We start from the raw sequence: 20,031 nt of genomic DNA, 5'->3' as shown, positions 1-20,031 counted from the left end.
ATACTTAACAAACTCGCTCAAAGGGATGACAGAGATATTGCACAAATCGATGCCACGATGATCGCTGGCGAGCGAGATATTCCCGTATAGATAACACTCATGTTGTTGCTGACGAAGGTAACGATTCTAAAGAAAATAGAGGCGATGGAAAATGAGAATAAGGTACTCCATGACCAGCTGAAGGAACACCAAGAGAGGGTTGACAAAATACCAGGCGCCCCAAAGTTGTTGCCAAAACGAGACGTAGGTCGATTCATTGAACAAGCATACAATGAAGAAGCGCCCCCTATGCCATTCCAAAGACCTTCAAAATGCCTCTCTACCTAAAGATATATGATGTTACTACCGATCCAGAAGATCATATCATCCACTACGTTACAGCCACAAAAGGTAATGATCTTTCAAAAGAGCAGGTACCATCGGTGCTACTGAAGAAATTCGGTGAAACCCTAATAGGGGGAGCCTTGATGTGGTACTCTCAACTACCGGCATGTTCGATAGCAAAGTTCGAGGAAATGACAGACAAATTTGTCATCGCCCATGCAGGAGCCAAAAAGGCAGAAGCTAGGGTAAACGACATCTTCGCCGTGAGACAGATGCACGCCAATGGACTTAGGGACTTCCTAGCTCGGTTCAACAGGGTGAGGATGAGCTTTCCAAATGTGTCAGAAGGAATGGCAGTAGCAGCCTTCCAAAATGGATTAAACAGAAATGGTTCGAGAGCGACCAGAAAATTGCTAAGCAGGCTCATGAAATATCCTCCAACCACTTGGGAAAAAATCCATAATGCATGTTGCGCCGAGATAAGAGACAACGAGGATGACCTTAATGGTCCGACTCAATGGTTGATGTCAGTTCAAACTGAAGCAAGTAAAGATCATCGCAACGACGGTCGAAGAGATCAGTCGGGGCCCCGTATCGACCGAGAAAGGCATCAGCCCTACATCAGGACATCTGCCCTGCCTCCACTGTGGCACATGAATGCTCCTTCTCGACATACAATTCCATATCGACATGACAAATGTATGCCTCCGCTCCTATCTGCTCACAATTTTTATGTTTCTACTTCAGAAATAGTGAATGCACTAGAGAAACTTGGTACAAAGGTACAATGGCCACAAAAGATAAGGTCTGACCCTAGCACTCGGAAGTCGAATGCTTTCTGCGAATTTCACCAAGAAAGGGGTCACAAAATCGAAGATTGCATAGGACTGCGACATGAGGTAGTGCGAATGCTAAATCAAGGACACCTGAAAGAATTACTGAGTGATCGAGGATGGGCTAACTTCGCCCGCGAACGCTAACAACCCCAAGGGCCTCCAATATTGTCTTCTCCCGCCCGCACCATACAGATGATCATCGGCGGAGGTGATGTCACAACAATCAATCATGTCAAGTTCACCACCATGCATAAACTCAAACGGTCAATCACCCATGAATGGTACGATGACCTCAAAGACAGTATCATCTTCGATAAGTCAGATGCCGACGGTTTGTCCTTCCCTCACTACGATGCTCTTATTATCACTTTATGTATCGCAGATATTGATGTAAAAAGAATAATGGTAGATGATGGAAGTGGTGCGTGTATTATCCATCCTCGAGTCCTCGTATAGATTGTTACACCCCATATTTTCGTACATGTAAAATACACTATAAATAAATTAATGAGAGCACGGAAGTGAGATGTCACATCCCGTAGTACTACATTATGACGATGTTGCACCATGTAGTGTTGTGCGTTGAATTTGTCATAAGGTAACTGACATCAGTCCAAGGAAAAGATTATTTGAAAATGATAAGGATTATGCTATTTCAAACAAGTAATAAGTAAATTCGTAAAGGTGAAAGGGGAAGCAAGTCAAAGGAAGTGAACTTTCGTCCAAGCTTGTCATGTTGGGATAAAATAGGGCTCAAGCTAAAATACTCGATCTTTATGGACTAGTACAATACAAGGTACTACATAATCATGATACTAAAGTATATTATAGTAAGGTGTATAAAGTATATTAAAAGTGAATGGTATTTTAAGTAATTTGTGTTAATTCTTAATTATATGGTTAAATTAGTAATTATCTAAAATGATTGGTAAGAACATCACGTGGCAAGAAGAGAAATGAAGGAAAGTGACTCATTAATTAATTTGCAAGATGGCAACTTTTAAAGAGATAAGTACTTTATCTCATTTGACTAAAGACTTTTGTTGTCTCATTTGGCTAATGATTTGTTATGGAGGAAGCCTAATGTATGGAAAATGTTATTTTTATTGATTTTAGAAAACAACCATTCCTTTCCTAAGTAATTACAAAAATACTACAACAAGTAAGATTTTCACCCTTCAATTTTCCACTGAATTCCACCTTTTAAAACGGAAACAGTGAAGTTAATAAGAACTCCTTTCCGTTTTTTTTCACATACAAAGTAATTTTGGCACTAAAGCTAAAAGGAATGACTTATGAATACATAGAAGAAGACATGTCCAACAAAAGTCCTTTGCTTCTGAAATACAATCCAATTCACGAGAAAACTTCCTGTGCTAATCCTTCGTAAAAAGTCAGTCTGTGAATCCCTGGTCATCGTGAATACGTCGACAAGACATGGACACTGAATCCATTTCTTTTGACTGATCCCCATGAAGGAGTCATGGCTAGGTTTTGGGCTAAATATTTTAATGATAAGGTATGTTAAGGCTATCCCTTCTATTCTTTTGGCACGATCCGTACGATATGAACGAAATGTGCAAATACACAAATTCTATATATGACTCTATTCATAGCAATTTTAAAAGTGCCTATGTTCTTGAATCTCCATATGTCTTATTATTCCATCGTCGGTTCATGGGTCTCAGAATACACGTAAAATAATGTTATGATATTATTAAGATATATATAATGGTCTTATGACGTATCGAGAGATTTTGTTATTGTATTTCATATGCATTTCATGCATTTATACATGTACATTGACTCATGACTCGGACGGCGTTATATACGCGTATATATGTATGTATATATATGTATATGGGATATGGGAAAAGGTTACGGCATTATATATGCACCACCACCTGATCAGCTGGTATATGATGATGATGTTGCCCACAGTGGCTGAAATATGATTCAAACGACGTTATATACGCATATATGGGTATGTATTCAAATGGCGTTATATATGCATATATATATGTATGTATTCAAACGGCATTATATACGCGTATATATGTATGTATATATATGTATATGAGATATGGGAAAGGTTATGGCGTTATATACGTACCCCCACCTGATCAGCTGGTATACGATGATGATTTTGCCCACAGTGGTCTATATGATATGATGGGATGCCCTCAGAGGCTGATGTTGTTATGAAACATGTACCTATGCATGACATGACATTCATACGCATATGCATGACACTAAAAGTAATTTATGATTTATGAAGTTATGCAGACTTACAGGTTGAGTCATGTACTCCATATTTCTTCCATGTCTCTTATGTACTTATTTACACGCCTTACATACTCGGTACATTATTCGTACTGACGTCCCTTTTGCCTGTGGACGCTGCGTTTCATGCCCGCAGGTCCTGATAGACATGTCGAGAGCCCCCCAAGTAGGCTATCAGCTCAGCGGAAGATGTTGGTGCGCTCCATTTGCTTCGGAATTGCGTATTTGGTTAGTATGATTTAGACGTCTATTGTTTGGTATGGCGGGACTCTGTCCCGACCTTTGTGACACTTATGTACTTTTAGAGGCTTGTAGACATATGTCGTGTACGTGAAAGATTGTACGGCCCTGTCGGCCTATGTTTGGGTTATAAATGATTATGTTAGCCTATTAGGCCCATATGTCACACGTATATAACAATGTAATAAGAAATATACATTATGTTTGTACTCGGTCAAGTAAGGTACGGGGTGCCCGTTGCGGCCCATCGGTTTGGGTCGTGACAAAAGTGGTATCAGAGCAGTTCTGTCCTAGGGAGTCTACAAGCCGTGTCTAGTAGAGTCTTGTTTATGGGTGTGTCGTGCACCACACTTATAAGCAGGAGGCTACAGGGCATTTAGGATTGTCACTCTTTCTTCTTACTCTAGATCGTGTGGTAGAGCTCACTTATAAGAATCCAAGTTCTGAAATTCTATTTTTTTTATTCATAATAAAACGATGCCTACGTTCAGAAAGATGATCAATAAGAGATATAGTTATGGAAGAGCTGAGTTAGAGGAATTGGATTTTTGTATGATGCCTACGATAAGTAAATATGAGGTCTTTAGCAGATCATGGATGTACTGAAATTTGTAAGCTTCCTGATAAGAAGCTTTAAGGTAAGAATGCATATCCATTTTTATGGTAAAGGACAATGAGAGATTAAGAATATAAGTACATGTTTCAGCAAGTAAAAGGAGCAAGGTGATAAAGGATACGAGGTACCCAGTTAATGAAAGTTAACAACGCTTATAATTGAGGCAGAGGAACATAAGCTTTTTGAGTTATATTCAACAGTATCAGAGGTATGTACAATTGGTCACACCCATTTCAGTTATGCCCTATGGGGGCTAACAGGTATAGTTAAGAGAAGGATGGGATATCAAGATCCGACTGGAGTTAAAGTAACCCAAATTGCGAAATGGATTACTTTCATTTGTTGGCATTTCGAAAGGGTTTTACAAATGTGCCAATAGATGTTCTTGTGAGATACCCAGATGGTACACCCTAGAATATTACGATTAGATGTGAATACTAGCATTCAAAAGATAGACACTGAAAGACTGGATGGGATAAATATTACCTTAAGTGTGGCTCTCATCCCTAGTTTTGCAAGGATGTTGAGCAATCCAAAGAGCCATTGGATGGAGCAAAGGGAAGCTAAAAGCGAAAGAATGTCGTATTGAAGTTTTCACAAGAAAAAGGATATGCAGAAATATTAGGAGAGTAATGAGAAGAGAGATAAGGAAACATTATGAATATGGTGTGATACATGGATGAAAAACGGTAGGGTATTACAAAACCTATAGTTAAATGAAGGAAGAGATGAAAAGTGATGTGCCTTAAGACAACGAAAGAGTATAGGCCATAAGGTTATATCCTCATTTCGAGAAATAAGTTCGTGACTCCAACACGACTACCAGAGAGGAGAGATAATCCTCAGAGTAACAGAAATCAGTATGGACTGGTAAACAAGATAAACTAAATATAAATTAGGGACTGAATAAATGAAAAATATTCGACATCATGGGAATTTCAGATTTCGTTCTGGCGGTAATAGAAGGGACCACAGAAGAAGATTTACGATGAATTCAGAAAATATTCATTCAGGGAGACGCTTCCCTAAAGCAAGCAATGTCAGCAAAGTTAAGCTTAAAGGACTATATGTACCAGTTACATCAAGTGTCACCCTCGCAAGTAAGGGAATTTGTCACTTGGTACAGAAGGATTGCCGCAAGGCGAGTAAGGATCATTGATTTTGAGGAACGATGCCAAAGATGAAGAGGTAAAACATCTATAGGTAGATCATCGGGGCTTTAACTCTTAGTACTCCCCTAAAGGGGGGAATATGGAGTGATATGGTGTTAAGTAAGAATTAAGTGGTTCTAGTAGCTACAAAATAGTGAAGGAAGAATGCAATAAAAATAAGAAAGGAATAAGAGTGCACTATTCAAAGCCTACAGATAGGCGACGATCCTAAAACATTATGCAAACACAACGTCAAGGAAAAGAAGTGTGGCGTTCTTGCCCTGAATGTTATGGATAAATAAAGAGCCAGTGCGAGACATAATTTAAGACAAAGTCAATAAACCGAGAAAGATTACAAGGAATATTGATATGAGAATGGGCAAACGAGTAGTTAGTAATTGGCCAAGAAGATCCCAATTATGGCTAAAGAGGAGGTTACAGACGAGTAATCAGATCGTGTAAGATAAACATAGTAGAACACACCATGGAGAGTTCAGTCTCGAAGAATATCATTATAATACTTGAGATATATTCAAACAAGAGCCGGGGTAGTTAAATATGTTGTATGAGTGTTACGGGAATAAAAGAAAGTGTCACTGGGAGGGCAGTCAAAATATTAGTTCAGAAGCAACCATACATGCACAAGGGCATGGAAGTAAGCAACTACGGATGATTACAAGCAAGTAAGGACATCAAAAAGGTCCGTAATAAGCTCAAAACTTTACGAGAGTCAAGGGTTCTCCCTAAATACTACAACAAAAGACTAGCTGAGGAGATAAGAAAGAAGGCTTCAACCTAAGCACAACGACCTAAAGAGGAAATGGTCGTGTAACAACAATCTCGCAATAACATTGTAAGCATTCCAAAGGAAAGTGGCACCTACCATGGCTAATGAACAGGAAGTAAGAATTAAAAGTAATATTCGAGATCATATGAGTTGTATGAAAACTCTGGCAAGTGTGGGCACTAAGATAAGCTAAGTATGGACGCAACAAGCGGCAGAAAGACCAGGAAAAGTAATTGCACACGTTTAAAGAAAGCTAAGATGGAACGAAAGGAATTATTCGACCAATGATCCAGAATTAGCACGTTATGGATACACTCAAGATATTGGAGCATTATCCAGGCAGCATGTTTGTTGATAATCATACAACCATAAAAGACTCTGATATAAGTTAAAAGAAAGAATTGAGCCCAGGTCATAGATAAAGGATTGAATTGTTAAGAAGATTGTATCATGGATATTCCATAACGCCTATGAAAGGCTAAGGAAACTGATACCATGAGCCACAGATCGGAAGATAGCTTAAGCCTATGTAATGGTTGATCAGAAGGAAGAGGGAACTAAAGAATTACATCACCGAAGTAAATCAGGAATCTGATTATTGCACCTAGAAAATTATGGACATCATGATTGAGAACATTGCAGAATCGCTCTTAAAATCAGAGGTGCAAGAGAGATGGTACAATAGCCATATTTTATAACTGCTCTACAATGAGGCCAGTTAGAAGAGTACCGGCCTCGTAAGAAGTCAGTACGAAGCTCTCACCGAACCATGTAAAAAGGTGCAAGTATTATGATGGATGTTCAAGTTATAGATGTGAATTATACCTATATGGAAGAGAGGTCATGAAAGAGATAGAAGATATGGTGTGAGATTTTAAGGTAAGTAAGGTGAAAGTAAACAACATACGAGACACTCAAATGCAGAAGTTTGTGAATAGTCCATACTTCGGTAAAAGGCTAGCAGTGCGGGGATTCAATATCCAGGAATGATAGCAGCGCCGTCAGTTGGCATACCTTCTAGCCTATGGTTTCTAGGTATCGAGAGGCCTATTTAAGAAAGTAAAGAAGAGTTAGAGACGATGTGATGTCCCGCTTGATGTTCTAGAATAATATAAAGAAATATATGGTGTAAACAAGTTGAAGGAAGGTTGCGAGTAGTATAAATAGATATGTGTAAGTCCCAAGCTAAAGTATGGTAAAGCAACAGAGTTTTAGGAAAACAAGAATAAGGATAAGAAATAGCAAACGAGAAGGTGGCAAAAATGGATAAGTCCTCAGGATTAAGCCCATGAATACAAGAGAGCTAATGATTTCTCTAAGTTATAGAAAATTCAGTATAACCTGAATGAACTCAAAGGAGTATAAGGCTAGTAACATTCAGAAGAGATGGAATACTGCCTTGTTAATAGAACGAGGGTGTAATTATTATAAAAAACGTTTGGGCCTTCGATTGAGTAACGATCTGACAAATAAAAGAAAGGGATCTCATGAATTGGACATGATTAAAATACCCACGCAAGGTGAATCATATTGGGATGCCGGAAGATACGGTTATGAAAGCAGGGTATCGCCCAGGTGGACCAATCTAATCATTTCAGATATTTCCTGATAAAATGTGAATCCTAGTGGCAATATTACATAAAAGGTTAAGTTATCAGGGGTAGATTAAGGATCGAAATTGAGGTGAATCAACAATGGATGGATAAAAGTTATAAAGTATGAGACGAGATTAGGCATACTTACAACGTCAGTATCGTAGAAGCTGCATAATGGAAGGTAGCAACAGTTACAAGAGTGGAAGGAATTCGATCACAAGTCATTACGTGGGAAAGAGGACTCAAGGGAGGAATGCCCTGGCCTTTGGACTTATTCACAGAACAGTTGCCAAGATGGCAAAAGGACTACTAAAGTATTCGCAAGAGCTATAGGATATAAGAACGATAAGCGCATCAGTCAACATTCGAGGACGAATGTTCCAAAGGGGGGAATGATGTTACACCCCATATTTTCGTACATGTAAAATACACCATAAATAAATTAATGAGAGCCCGGAAGTGAGATGTCACGTCCCGTAGTACTACATTACGACGATGTTGCACCATGTAGTGTTGTGCGTTGAATTTGTCATAAGGTAACTGACATCAGTCCAAGAAAAAGATTATTTGGAAATTATAAGGATTATGCTATTTCAAACAAGTAATAAGTAAATTCGTAAAGGTGAAAGGGGAAGGAAGCAAGTCAAAGGAAGTGAACTTTCGACCAAGCTTGTCATGTTGGGATAAAATAGGGCTCAAGCTAAAATACTCGATCTTTATGGACTAGTACAATACAAGGTACTACATAATCATGATACTAAAGTATATTATAGTAAGGTGTATAAAGTATATTAAAAGTGAATGGTATTTTAAGTAATTTGTGTTAATTCTTAATTATATGGTTAAATTAGTAATTATCTAAAATGATTGGTAAGAACATCACGTGGCAAGAAGAGAAATGAAGGAAAGTGACTCATTAATTAATTTGCAAGATGGCAACTTTTAAAGAGATAAGTACTTTATCTCATTTGACTAAAGACTTTTGTTGTCTCATTTGGCTAATGATTTGTTATGGAGGAAGCATAATGTATGGAAAACGTATTTTTTCTTGCTTTTAGAAAACAACCATTCCTTTCCTAAGTAATTACAAAAATACTACAACAAGTAAGATTTTCACCCTTCAATTTTCCACTGAATTCCACCTTTTAAAACGGAAACAGTGAAGTTAATAAGAACTCCTTTCCGGTTTTTTTCCACATACAAAGTAATTTTGGCACTAAAGCTAAAAGGAATGACTTAATGAATACATAGAAGAAGACATGTCCAACAAAAGTCCTTTGCTTCTGAAATACAATCCAATTCACGAGAAAACTTCCTGTGCTAATCCTTCGTAAAAAGTCAGTTTGTGAATCCCTGGTCATCGTGAATACGTCGACAAGACATGGCCACTGAATCCATTTCTTTTGACGGATCCTCATGACGAAGTCATGGCTCGGTTTTGGGCTAAATATGTTAACGATAAGGTATGTTAAGGTTATCCCTTCTATTCTTTTGGCATGATCCGTACGATATGAACGAAACGTGCAAATACATAAATTCCATATATGATTCTATTCATAGCAATTTTAAAAGTGCCTATGTTCTTGAATCTCCATATGTCTTATTATTCTATCGTCGGTTCATGGGTCTCAGAATACACGTAAAATAATGTTATGATATTATTAAGAGATATAATGGTCTTATGACGTATCGAGAGATTTTGTTATTGTATTTCATATGCATTTCATGCATTTATACATGTACATTGACTCATGACTCGGACGGCGTTATATACGCATATATATATATATGTATATATATGTATATGGGATATGAGAAAAGGTTACGGCATTATATACGCACCACCACCTGATCAGCTGGTATATGATGATGATGTTGCCCACAGTGGCTGAAATATGATTCAAACGACGTTATATACGCATATATGGGTATGTATTCAAATGGCGTTATATACGCATATATATATGTATGTATTTAAACGGCGTTATATATGCGTATATATGTATGTATATATATGTATATGGGATATGGGAAAGGTTATGGCGTTATATACGCACCCCACCTGATCAGCTGGTATACGATGATGATTTTGCCCACAGTGGTCTATATGATATGATGGGATGCCCTCAGAGGCTGATGTTGTTATGAAACATGTACCTATGCATGACATGACATTCATACGCATATGCATGACACTAAAAGTAATTTATGATTTATGAAGTTATGCAGACTTACAGGTTGAGTCATGTACTCCATATTTCTTCCATGTCTCTTATGTACTTATTTACACGCCTTACATACTCGGTACATTATTCGTACTGACGTCCCTTTTGCCTGTGGACGCTGCGTTTCATGCCCGCAGGTCCTGATAGACATGTCGAGAGCCCCCCAAGTAGGCTATCAGCTCAGCGGAAAATGTTGTTGCGCTCCATTTGCTTCGGAGTTGCGTATTTGGTTAGTATGATTTATACGTCTATTGTTTGGTATGGCGGGACTCTGTCCTAACCTTTGTGACACTTAGGTACTCTTAAAGGCTTGTAGACATATGTCGTGTACGTGAAAGATTGTACGGCCCTGTCGGCCTATGTTTGGGTTATAAATGATTATGTTAGCCTATTAGGCCCATATGTCACACGTATATAACAATGTAATAAGAAATATACATTATGTTTGTACTCGGTAAAGTAAGGTACGGGGTGCCCATCGCGGCTCATCGGTTTGGGTCGTGACATAGATGATACTCGAAGACAAAATAATATCGCGCTGCATAACACTGACAGGTTTTAATAATGTAGTGAAACAGACTTCTGGAGAGATAATGCTACCCGTCCTAGCAGGAGGAGTCACCCTGGAAACAACGTTTCACGTCATGGACCAAGAAACAACCTATAATGCCATCATAGGGTGCCCGTGGATACATGTCATACGAGCGGTCCCTTCCATTCTTTATCAAGAGATCAAGTTTCCTACCCCATATGGAGTATTCAACATTCGAGGCGAGCAATGTACCGCACAAGAATGCTATCGCATCACCGAAAATTGCGCCCACACCCAGCAACTCAAAGGGGCAAATGCGGAAGCATAGCAATCAGTGATGTCGGGATCCAAACTTGATGTACGGACAGACGTTATCAAGGACCCCGACATCGTGGAAGCATCCGAGTCGACGATAGAAAATCTTGATCCCGTCCTACTAGACAGCAATGACAGCACAAAAAAGGCTTATATCGGGCACAACCTCTCGGAACCAGGTAAGTTTCATAAATTCTTGACTAACCATGCCGATCTGTATGCCTTCTCCCATGCAGATATGCCAGGTATCCCAAAGCATATCACCACACCCAAGCTAAATGTCGACCCCCTATACCCGCTAGTACGACAAATAAGAAGGAAGTTCAATGCCTCGATCAACGAAGACGTCAGCGAAGAAGTCGATAAGCTATTCGCAAATGGCTCCGTCCGAGAGTCAAAATATCCTCAGTAGGTCACCAATGTGGTCATGGTGAAAAAAAACGGAAAGTGGCAGATGTGTGTAGATTTCACGGACCTAAACAAGGCATGCCCAAAAGACTCATTTCCACTGCCACACATCGACCAGCTCATCAATGCAATAACAGGACATGAGTTGCTGAGATTCTTAGATGCCTACTCGGGCTACAACCAGATCCTCATGGAAGAAGAAGACCAGGATAAAACCATTTTCATCACTCACCATGGAACATACTGCGATAAGGTCATGCCATTCGGACTAAAGAATATATGGGCGACGTATCAGAGGTTGGTCACCAAGAATGCCAGTCAGTTTTTGGTCAGTTTGGTTTGGTTCGGGTTTTCGGATTTTTATGAACACCCCTATCCACAGGCAATTATTACCGGCATTTGAACATTTGCGGGGAAATTATGCTTGTTTAGCGGAAAATCAAAATAATGGCCAGCAAAAAATGTGCACAACATGGTACTTATTTTAAGTTTTGACCTCCCTCCAAATATTTGGTAAAAATATTCACCCATAATTTCCCAAAGGATTCTTCTATGCCATGGTAAGCCATAGAAGAACTAGGGTTTCTTGATTCATCTCTCGCATTGTCGTCTCTCTCACTACACCAGCCAATATCACTTGGTAATCTCTCTCTATTTCTATCTCTTTTTCTTTAGGTATTGATTTCTTGTTGTTGATGGCCGTTCTAAAATATAGAAGTCACAAATAAACTTCAAAATTAATAGATACAAGCCAAATATGCATTTAATTTGGTCATGGTAAGTACAGTTTATATACCAATAATTACCTTCATTTTATTGTAGGAGAATTTGCTTCTTTTTCCCCAGACAAAAATAAAGCAGTGATGGTGAATCATTTGTATATCGATTACAATTGGTATTTCACGAAGATTGTTGTTGGAGCAATTTTCCTTTTATGTTACCATGACATTATTGTAAGGTAAACTAGATTTCCTTGTGGTAATGTTTCTTTCTCATAAAAGTCTTTTCTAGAAGATGGATGTTTGAAAATTAGTAAATTTCTTTCTTTACAGTTTTTCAACAAAAATAGTATTTTCCAGTGTAAACTTGGAATGAAATTGGTCACTTCACTGTTAAATTTGAAAAATAAATATACTCTAAATTTGTCTAATTTTCATAACTAAATCATTTAAAGCAATTGTTTAACATGTTACTAGCATTTTTTTATATTTAGAAAATATATAGTTGTAGTTATCCTCATGTTCATATGACAAAAACATTCATTTTAACATATCAGTCAAAGTCATTTAGTTTGAGTTTTAGAAATAGGAAAGTCAAGCATGTTGGAACATATGAGACTACTACCTGAATATTGAAATGGGTACAGAAACTTATGTACTCATTTGATAGAAATTTTATGTGTTTTCTTTTGGTTATTTAGCCCTATGTGAGATTTAAACCTGTTAGTTTCATTATCTTTCAGTTTCAGGCCCTACGTGAAGTAGTTGCAGAAGAGGGAGAATGGTGGAAATTCGGAGATGAGAAATCATAAGTATCACTGAGTTCTAAGAAAGTGATGCCTCCTTATTACTATATGAGGTACTCTGGATTGTCTATAAGCTTATGCTTATATGTCCAAATGACTGTTAAGTCTATTTATCGGTAATAAACCAAGTCTATATTCTCTCACATCTAAAAGTATGCATAGTAATTTTAGTTGTAAGATTATTTGGTTAGAATACTTTTCACTTGGTTGAATTCGGTTGAATTAGTTTCAAGTATCATGGATGCAGCTATCAAGCCTGTGTACAAGGTTTTGCAGATATTTTTTTAGTAAATGTTATCGATCTATCTTACTATGAAGTGGCAGATCTGGAACTGCTTGTAAAAACGAACTTTGTCTGTCCCTATTTATGTGATGCACTTTTCTTTTTAGTTTGTATAAAAAAGAATGATACCTTATAATAGTTAGAAATAATTTAATTTTAAACCTACCATTTTACCCTTAATGAGATGATATATAGCTACACAAATATCTACGACTTATTTTAGACTACAAATTTCGGAAGTATTTCTTTCTTAAACTCCGAGCCTAGTCAAATTGCATCACATAAACTAGGATGGAGGAGTAATTTATTATATCGTATGTCTAATTAGATTATTTTGTTGAAGAATTCCTCAATTGAAAAGGGTTAGCATAATTTCGCTAATGTTTGCAGTATGTTAAGTTGCTTTTCAGTTACATTACTATTTGCATTTTCCTAAGTTATCGTACATTTTCTGTGCTTTTGGTTATCTTTAGTTTGTGCGCATATGAGTCCTATGTGACAAGAAAGTACTACCGAAACTTAAAGGAAGACACTGTCACTTGGAAGTAATATAAGAATTAATAATTTCACCATGAATTCCTTTTAAGCTTTACTACTAATATCAAAGGTGAGAACAAGATAAATTTTTCATGAAAAGTCAGTGAATATGTTGCATTCTTGTCTTTCTATGGTAAGATATGAAAGGATTAATTTAGCTTTGCTTAAGTGAGTAGTTAGTAAATATGTTGCGTTCTTGTCTTTTTGTGGTAAGATATGAAAGGAATAATTCAGCTTTATTTTTGTACTGATTTAGAACCATCTTGGTAGTAGGATATTATTAATAAATTACCTTTACTTATCCATTTTAGTTTGGTGGTTAGCTATTTTGATCATTCTCCATATGTGTGATGAGATTCAATCTTGTTTGGCTCTTCCATCAGATTGGCTTTTTCTGCTAGTAAATATGTTTTCATGACCTGGAAATCTTGTTTGTGAAGTTGCAGTTCATTGATCTTGTAGTATATTCAATGGATGTATAGCATCTGCTTGCTACTAAGAAACAATTAATATTTAAGTCATAGCAAGTTGAATTTGATGTATTTGATTTGTGAAGTTTCCTTTTGTTAGATAATATTCATACTGAAGATCATGACAATACACTTTGTCTGCAGATCATGGACGTGCAAGCCTAGATAAATCACAAAAATATTGATGCAACTAACGCAAGAGATCATGGGAACTTCAATGTAATGACCAAATTCTCTTTTAGTGAACAAATTGTCACTCTTTTATTAATATTTCACTGAACCATAGTCATATTTAGTATGCTACTTATTCATTTATGAATTTCAGATATGGTTTCGCAAATGCATTGATAACATGCACAAAACTTATATCATGCTGGTACAATTTGAGAAGTTGATCTAGTCAAATGTAGCTCCTTATCTTGGTGCATAATAAAGGTTGATCTGGTGCAATCTAGCCCATTATTTTGGTTCACAAATGGATCTTTAAGCTTGTGCAAGTATGTGTGGTACATATGAAAGACTTCCATATGATCAAGGAATGAAGAAATTTGTTAGATGTGAAAATGTATTAGATTCAAATGATTTTCCTCCTCCTATGTATTTACACTTTGAAACGATAAATTAGTAGTTGTATTTGTTTTGAACGTAATGAAATACATTTTGCTTCAATGGATTTGACATTAGCATGTTTTATTTTATAAATTTTTTTGTCAACCATAGAAAATCTATTAAGGACATCAATAAAGAAAAATTTAAGAGTAGTATTAGTCACCATTACAACTGCCGCTAAAATAGTTCCTCTTTCACATCAATTAATTGATCTTTAGCGGCAATAATAAATGTCACTAAATGTATGAGCCATCATATCTTTTAGGCGGATTTAGTGACTATTGGAATTGATCGTAAATAGTTGCCATTAAAAGTAAAGACCTTTAGTGGCAATAAATGGTGTCTTTACCAACAATTGGTAAAATTGCCGCTAAAATCTTTAGCGACGCTAGATACAACGGCAAAACATCAATAGCCGGTAATGGTATTAGCGACAATTATTATTGCCGCTAAAAGGAAAATAAATTGCCGCTAAAGATCATGTAGTTGATGTTCAAAAATCAACTCGGTAAAACAATGGAAGTCTACATCGACGGCATGCTAGTTAAGTCAAAAAGGAAGGAATATCATATCGGTCACCTAAAGGAAGCCTTCGACATTCTAAGATGGTACGACATGAAACTAAACCCCGAAAAATGTGCCTTCGGCGTAACCTCGGGTAAGTTCCTCGGTTTCCTGGTATCACAGAGGCATCGAGGTCAACCCAGATCAAATTAAGGCCATCGAAGGAATACCCGAAACACTGACCAGCAAAAAGCAGGTGCAGAAATTAACAAGACGGATAGCCACCCTATCGAGGTTCATCTCACGGTCATAAGATAGATGCCATAAATTTTTTAATGTATTAAGGAAGGACAATGGACTTCGGTGTAATTCAGAATGTGTCAACGCCCTGAGAAAACTGAAAGCATACTTGTCCTCACCACCATTAGTTGCCAAGGCAGATCCAGGCGAGTGCCTCCTAGTCTACCTAGCTGTCTCTGAAGTCGCGGTGAAGTTCTAGTCCGAGAAAGCAAAGGTATGCAATACCCAATTTAATATGTCAGCAAAACCTTAATCAACGTCGAAACAAGGTACCTCCACCTTGAAAAACTGGCTCTAGCATAGTCATAGCTTCACAAAAGCTTAGACCATACTTTCAGTGTCACCCCATAAAGGTGGTGACAACCTTTCCTCTCAGGAGTATCCTGCACAAACCCGAATTATCGGGTAGGTTGGCCAAATGGGCCATAGAATTGAGTGAGTACGATATAACATATCAACCACGAACTGCAATAAAGTCACAAGTGCTCACCGACTTCGTCGCCGACTTCAGTGCAAAAATAATATCCGAAGTCGAGCAAGAAGCGCTTCGCACTTAACCTGAAAGACCCGACCTCTGGGTCCTCTACACCGACGGCGCGTCCAACGCGTTGGGATCCGGACTAGGACTCGTACTAGAAGTCCCAATGGGTGAAGTAATTTGTCAATCTATACGATGCCCCAAAATGACTAACAATGAGGCTGAGTATGAGGCCGTAATTGCAGGACTGAAATTGGCCCTCAAGTATGGTGCTCGATGAGTCATCCTTCGCTGCGACTCTCAACTTGTCGTAAACCAATTTACTGGGACTTTCCAGGTTAAGTAGTGGAGGTTGCAGAAATTCCAAACCGAAATCCACAAGCTGCTGCCAGAATTCGACGAATGCCAACTCGACCAAATACCGCGAGCACAAAACATCGAAGTAGACAGTCTCGCCAAGCTGGTGGCAGCAACTATAAATATCACCAAGGAGAACATGGTCACTTTCCTACACTCATCAATAGACCAAGTCGAGGTACATTCTATAAATTTAACTTGGTACTGGCGCAATCGCGTCATATCATATCTGTAAGCACGTGATTTTTGACCCTCCCCGAGAATTTTTACATTTTTAGTGTGAATATGTGAAATTGGGTCTAGTATAGCTATTTTAACTATTTTTACTTTATTTCATTGCAAAAAGAAAAATTACAAAAAAGGTATATATATAAATTTTAGTTTATGTATCCCTCATAAACTTGAAAAAAATCAAAAATTGCACTTTATTTTTATACCTTATATAATTTCGAAAAAAAACAAAAATAATAATTCTATTAAAGTTTTATAGGCATTTTTAACTTTGAAAAAATACAAAAATATTACCTCGTATTTTATCTTAATATTTAAAAACGAAAATTACAAAAAAATGGTTTTATTAATATTTTGTAGCTATTTTAAACCTTGAAAAATATTTAAAAAGATATAGTTTTGTTTAAATACTAGTCTTATTTTTTGTAGTTATTTTGCTTACATAGGACTAGTTAAGCAACGTGTTTCTATTTCTCGGGTCCAGGCAAAAGAATAATATTCGGGTTCAAACTACCCGATTTTAGGCCTAATTTTCGGACCTAGCCCATAATAAACCGTGTTCAGGACACGTGGGGAACCCCACCACGCGTGGGGGACATATGCCTCGAACCCCACCACGCGTGGGGCTCATTTTCATGGGCAAAGCATTACAAAACACGGACAAAAGGCAAAAGCATGCGGGACCACTGTTCACCTTTCTTCTCCATAAAGAAGAAAGAAAGGGAACGAACAAAAAGGACTTGGAAAAATTTTGAAAAACAAAACACTGTTCATCTTCTTCTTCTTTGAGAAGAAGAAGCACAAACCCTAGCAGGGGCTCCCCCTCCACCAGCTAAACGACCACCCTCCTCCTCCATCAACACCATCACTGACCCTCCGCCATCGTCCCCAACCCACTGTCCAAAAACCTATCTACAACCCTCCCCTCGTCGCAACCTTCACCAACGGACCACCCTCCGCCTCCATCACCCCCGTCCAAACACCATCACCTTACTGTACAAACCACCATAATCCAGCCATCGCCCCCACCATTGTCGCCGCTAACAACCCCCTCCACCTCCAGCTCCACCTCCGTCAACCGCCATACCATCGTCTTCACCAGCCTCACGCCCAAGCAACACCTACTGAAACCAGTCGCGCCCCCTTCGACACCATCCTCTACCGGTAAACCACCCAGCTGACCCCTCTCGCGTCCAAACTCCGAAACCACCACCCACAACGTCCCAACATCACGTCGCAACCAGTTCCCCCCAACGCCTGAACCTAACCCAACCCTACCCCAAAACCACCTGCCGAGCCAAAAATCCAGCCACCCTCGTCGTCACCCCCTCGTCGGAACGTAGGCAGCTGTTGCTGTGTTCTTCTACCCCGTCACTGTCCCTCGACCCCTCCTGCTTCATTTTTTCGCACCAAGCTGCTGGGTCGAGAAAGGTCAGTAGCAGCGAACATGGCGGATTGTTAGTACTTGCGGGTCCGAGTTTTCTATTTCCATCGAGGTCCGGCACGTCGAGGTGTTTGTCCGAGGTTCCGTCGTTGTTCAGCGATATCCGGTTTGAGTTGCGTAGGAAGCACTGTTTGTCGTTCTAGGATTGTCGAGGTTCGAAGGTTGGTGTTCTTCATCCTTTGTTTCATTTCATTCATTTTGCATATTATGGTTCAAGGCAATAAATGAAAATATTCGATATGTATGAATGTCAACAATGCAATTTTTGTTGTTGTGTTAAAAATGGTATTTTATGTTTAGTTACTGCATGCTTAAAGTAAATGTGAGCATATGAACGAGGTTATTCTATTTTTATTTTTACCATGGATATTATTACCTGTTAGAATCGTTTTTTGTTTAATCTCGGATGGCTTCACTAGTAGGAAATCGTAGTTGTTTTAAGTTTGCCCTTAAAAAGTAAAAATGAGACGAGCCTCGCAAAAAAAATAAAAAAAAATAAAAAGTAAAAAAAAAATGTACAAATTGCGGGGCCCTCACAAAATATATGTATTAAATACTTAGATTCCGGGACGGGCCGTTTAGCAAATTTCACGGCCCTATCCAAAAAATAATAATGCGCTAGTTGCTTTAGGCGCGCCTTTAATAATGTTATCTCCCTAAACTCGGGTGCACATTTATGTGACCCAAATCCAAATCTCAACGGAGTCGAAATATGTCTCTAGTCACGGGCACATTGATTGTGACGTGGCCCGAGATGCATGTCCATGACGTTGCAAATTCCTTTTAAAAAATAAGAATGAGATGAGCCTCGCCGAATAAAAACACAACTTGCGGGGCCCTCGGTAAATACTTGTTTAAAATTACTTAGAATTTAGGAGGGTCGTTTAGCGAATTTCACGGCCTCCGCAAAAATAATAATGCGCTAGTTGCTTTAGGCGCACCTTTAATAATTTAATTTTCTTAAACTCGGGTGTGCATTTCATGCGACCCAAATCCGATCCCAAAACATCAAATAAAATGTGTTCCGGATTATGGGTGCATTTCATGTGACGTAGTCCAAAGACGTGTTTTAAATGATGTTCACATTTCTTTTAAAAACAATAATAGTAAAGCGGTTAAAAGATAAATTTGCACATAAGTTCATACTTGTATAAAATCAGATAATCAAGCCGAATATAACAATTGAGCGACCGTGCTAGAACCACGGAACTCGGGAATGCCTAACACCTTCTCCCGGGTTAACAGAATTCCTTATCCGGATTTCTGGTACGCAGACTATAATATAGAGTCATTATTTTCCTCGATTCAGGATTAAAATTGGTGACTTGGGACACCCTAAATCTCCCAAGTGGCGACTCTGAAATAATTAAACCAATCCCGTTTCGATTGTCCTTTAATTGGAAAAACTCCCCATGCGCCCCCTCGGGCGCGGAAAAAGGAGGTGTGACAATATCTACAGACTCCGCTGGGGACATAACCCAGAACCACTGGTTCAGGGTTAGAAATTCGAGCTTAGATAAATTGTTATATTTGGCTTTATCTGATTTTTTACATGTTTTGAGCCTAATGTGCTAAATGTTGCTTTTACTGCTTTGATATTATGTGAACTGTATATAAATTGTGCCGAAACCCATCTTCTCTCTGAGTCTTCTAAATCATGAAGAAGGGCGTACTTCGTATGACTTCTTTTCTGTATAGTGTCAAATCCCAATTTAGAACGAGGTTCGGATAAGTTGCTAAGCCGGTGAAGCTTCTGTATTCCCGGTACGCTGCCCCCCCTCGGCTCGAGCTGTCCGCTCGGGTAAGCCAGGTCTAGAACAAACACCCAGGTTCTGAACCTAGTATAACAAAGCCACATGCCGGATCCCTAGTAGGAACGTTTATTTGCATCATGTGCATTTGACTTAGGGGACTCAACACAGGGGTTGGGTCCGTCTAGGACAAGCAACCTGAAAATAATAGACAATCTTTCGGCATCCTA

The 20,031-nt window shown here is 38.4% G+C and overlaps 1 protein-coding gene across 1 annotated transcript; it reads left to right on the top strand.

Annotated features, from left to right (window-relative positions):
* Positions 1-311: 311 nt before the first annotated feature.
* LOC104232392 (uncharacterized) lies at positions 312-12,843 on the top strand. The gene is made up of 2 exons (XM_070163321.1): positions 312-1,106; positions 12,775-12,843. The coding sequence occupies exons 1-2, from the start codon at positions 312-314 to the stop codon at positions 12,841-12,843; spliced, it is 864 nt and encodes a 287-aa protein (XP_070019422.1).
* Positions 12,844-20,031: the final 7,188 nt, after the last annotated feature.

The sequence above is a fragment of the Nicotiana sylvestris genome, chromosome 2, assembly GCF_000393655.2.
Source record: "Nicotiana sylvestris chromosome 2, ASM39365v2, whole genome shotgun sequence".
Lineage (NCBI taxonomy): Eukaryota > Viridiplantae > Streptophyta > Magnoliopsida > Solanales > Solanaceae > Nicotiana > Nicotiana sylvestris.
Note: the sequence above shows the minus strand (reverse complement) of the source record. Positions and strands in the feature narration are given on the sequence as shown.

What these genes read in the sequence shown, in the direction of transcription:
- LOC104232392 (XM_070163321.1), top strand. Translation starts at nt 312, where the DNA reads ATGCCTCTCTACCTAAAGATATATGATGTTACTACCGATCCAGAAGAT. An exon ending in TAGAGAAACTTGGTACAAAG is followed by an intron (nt 1,107 to 12,774) that starts GTACAATGGCCA and finishes ATTATCTTTCAG; the next exon opens with TTTCAGGCCCTACGTGAAGT.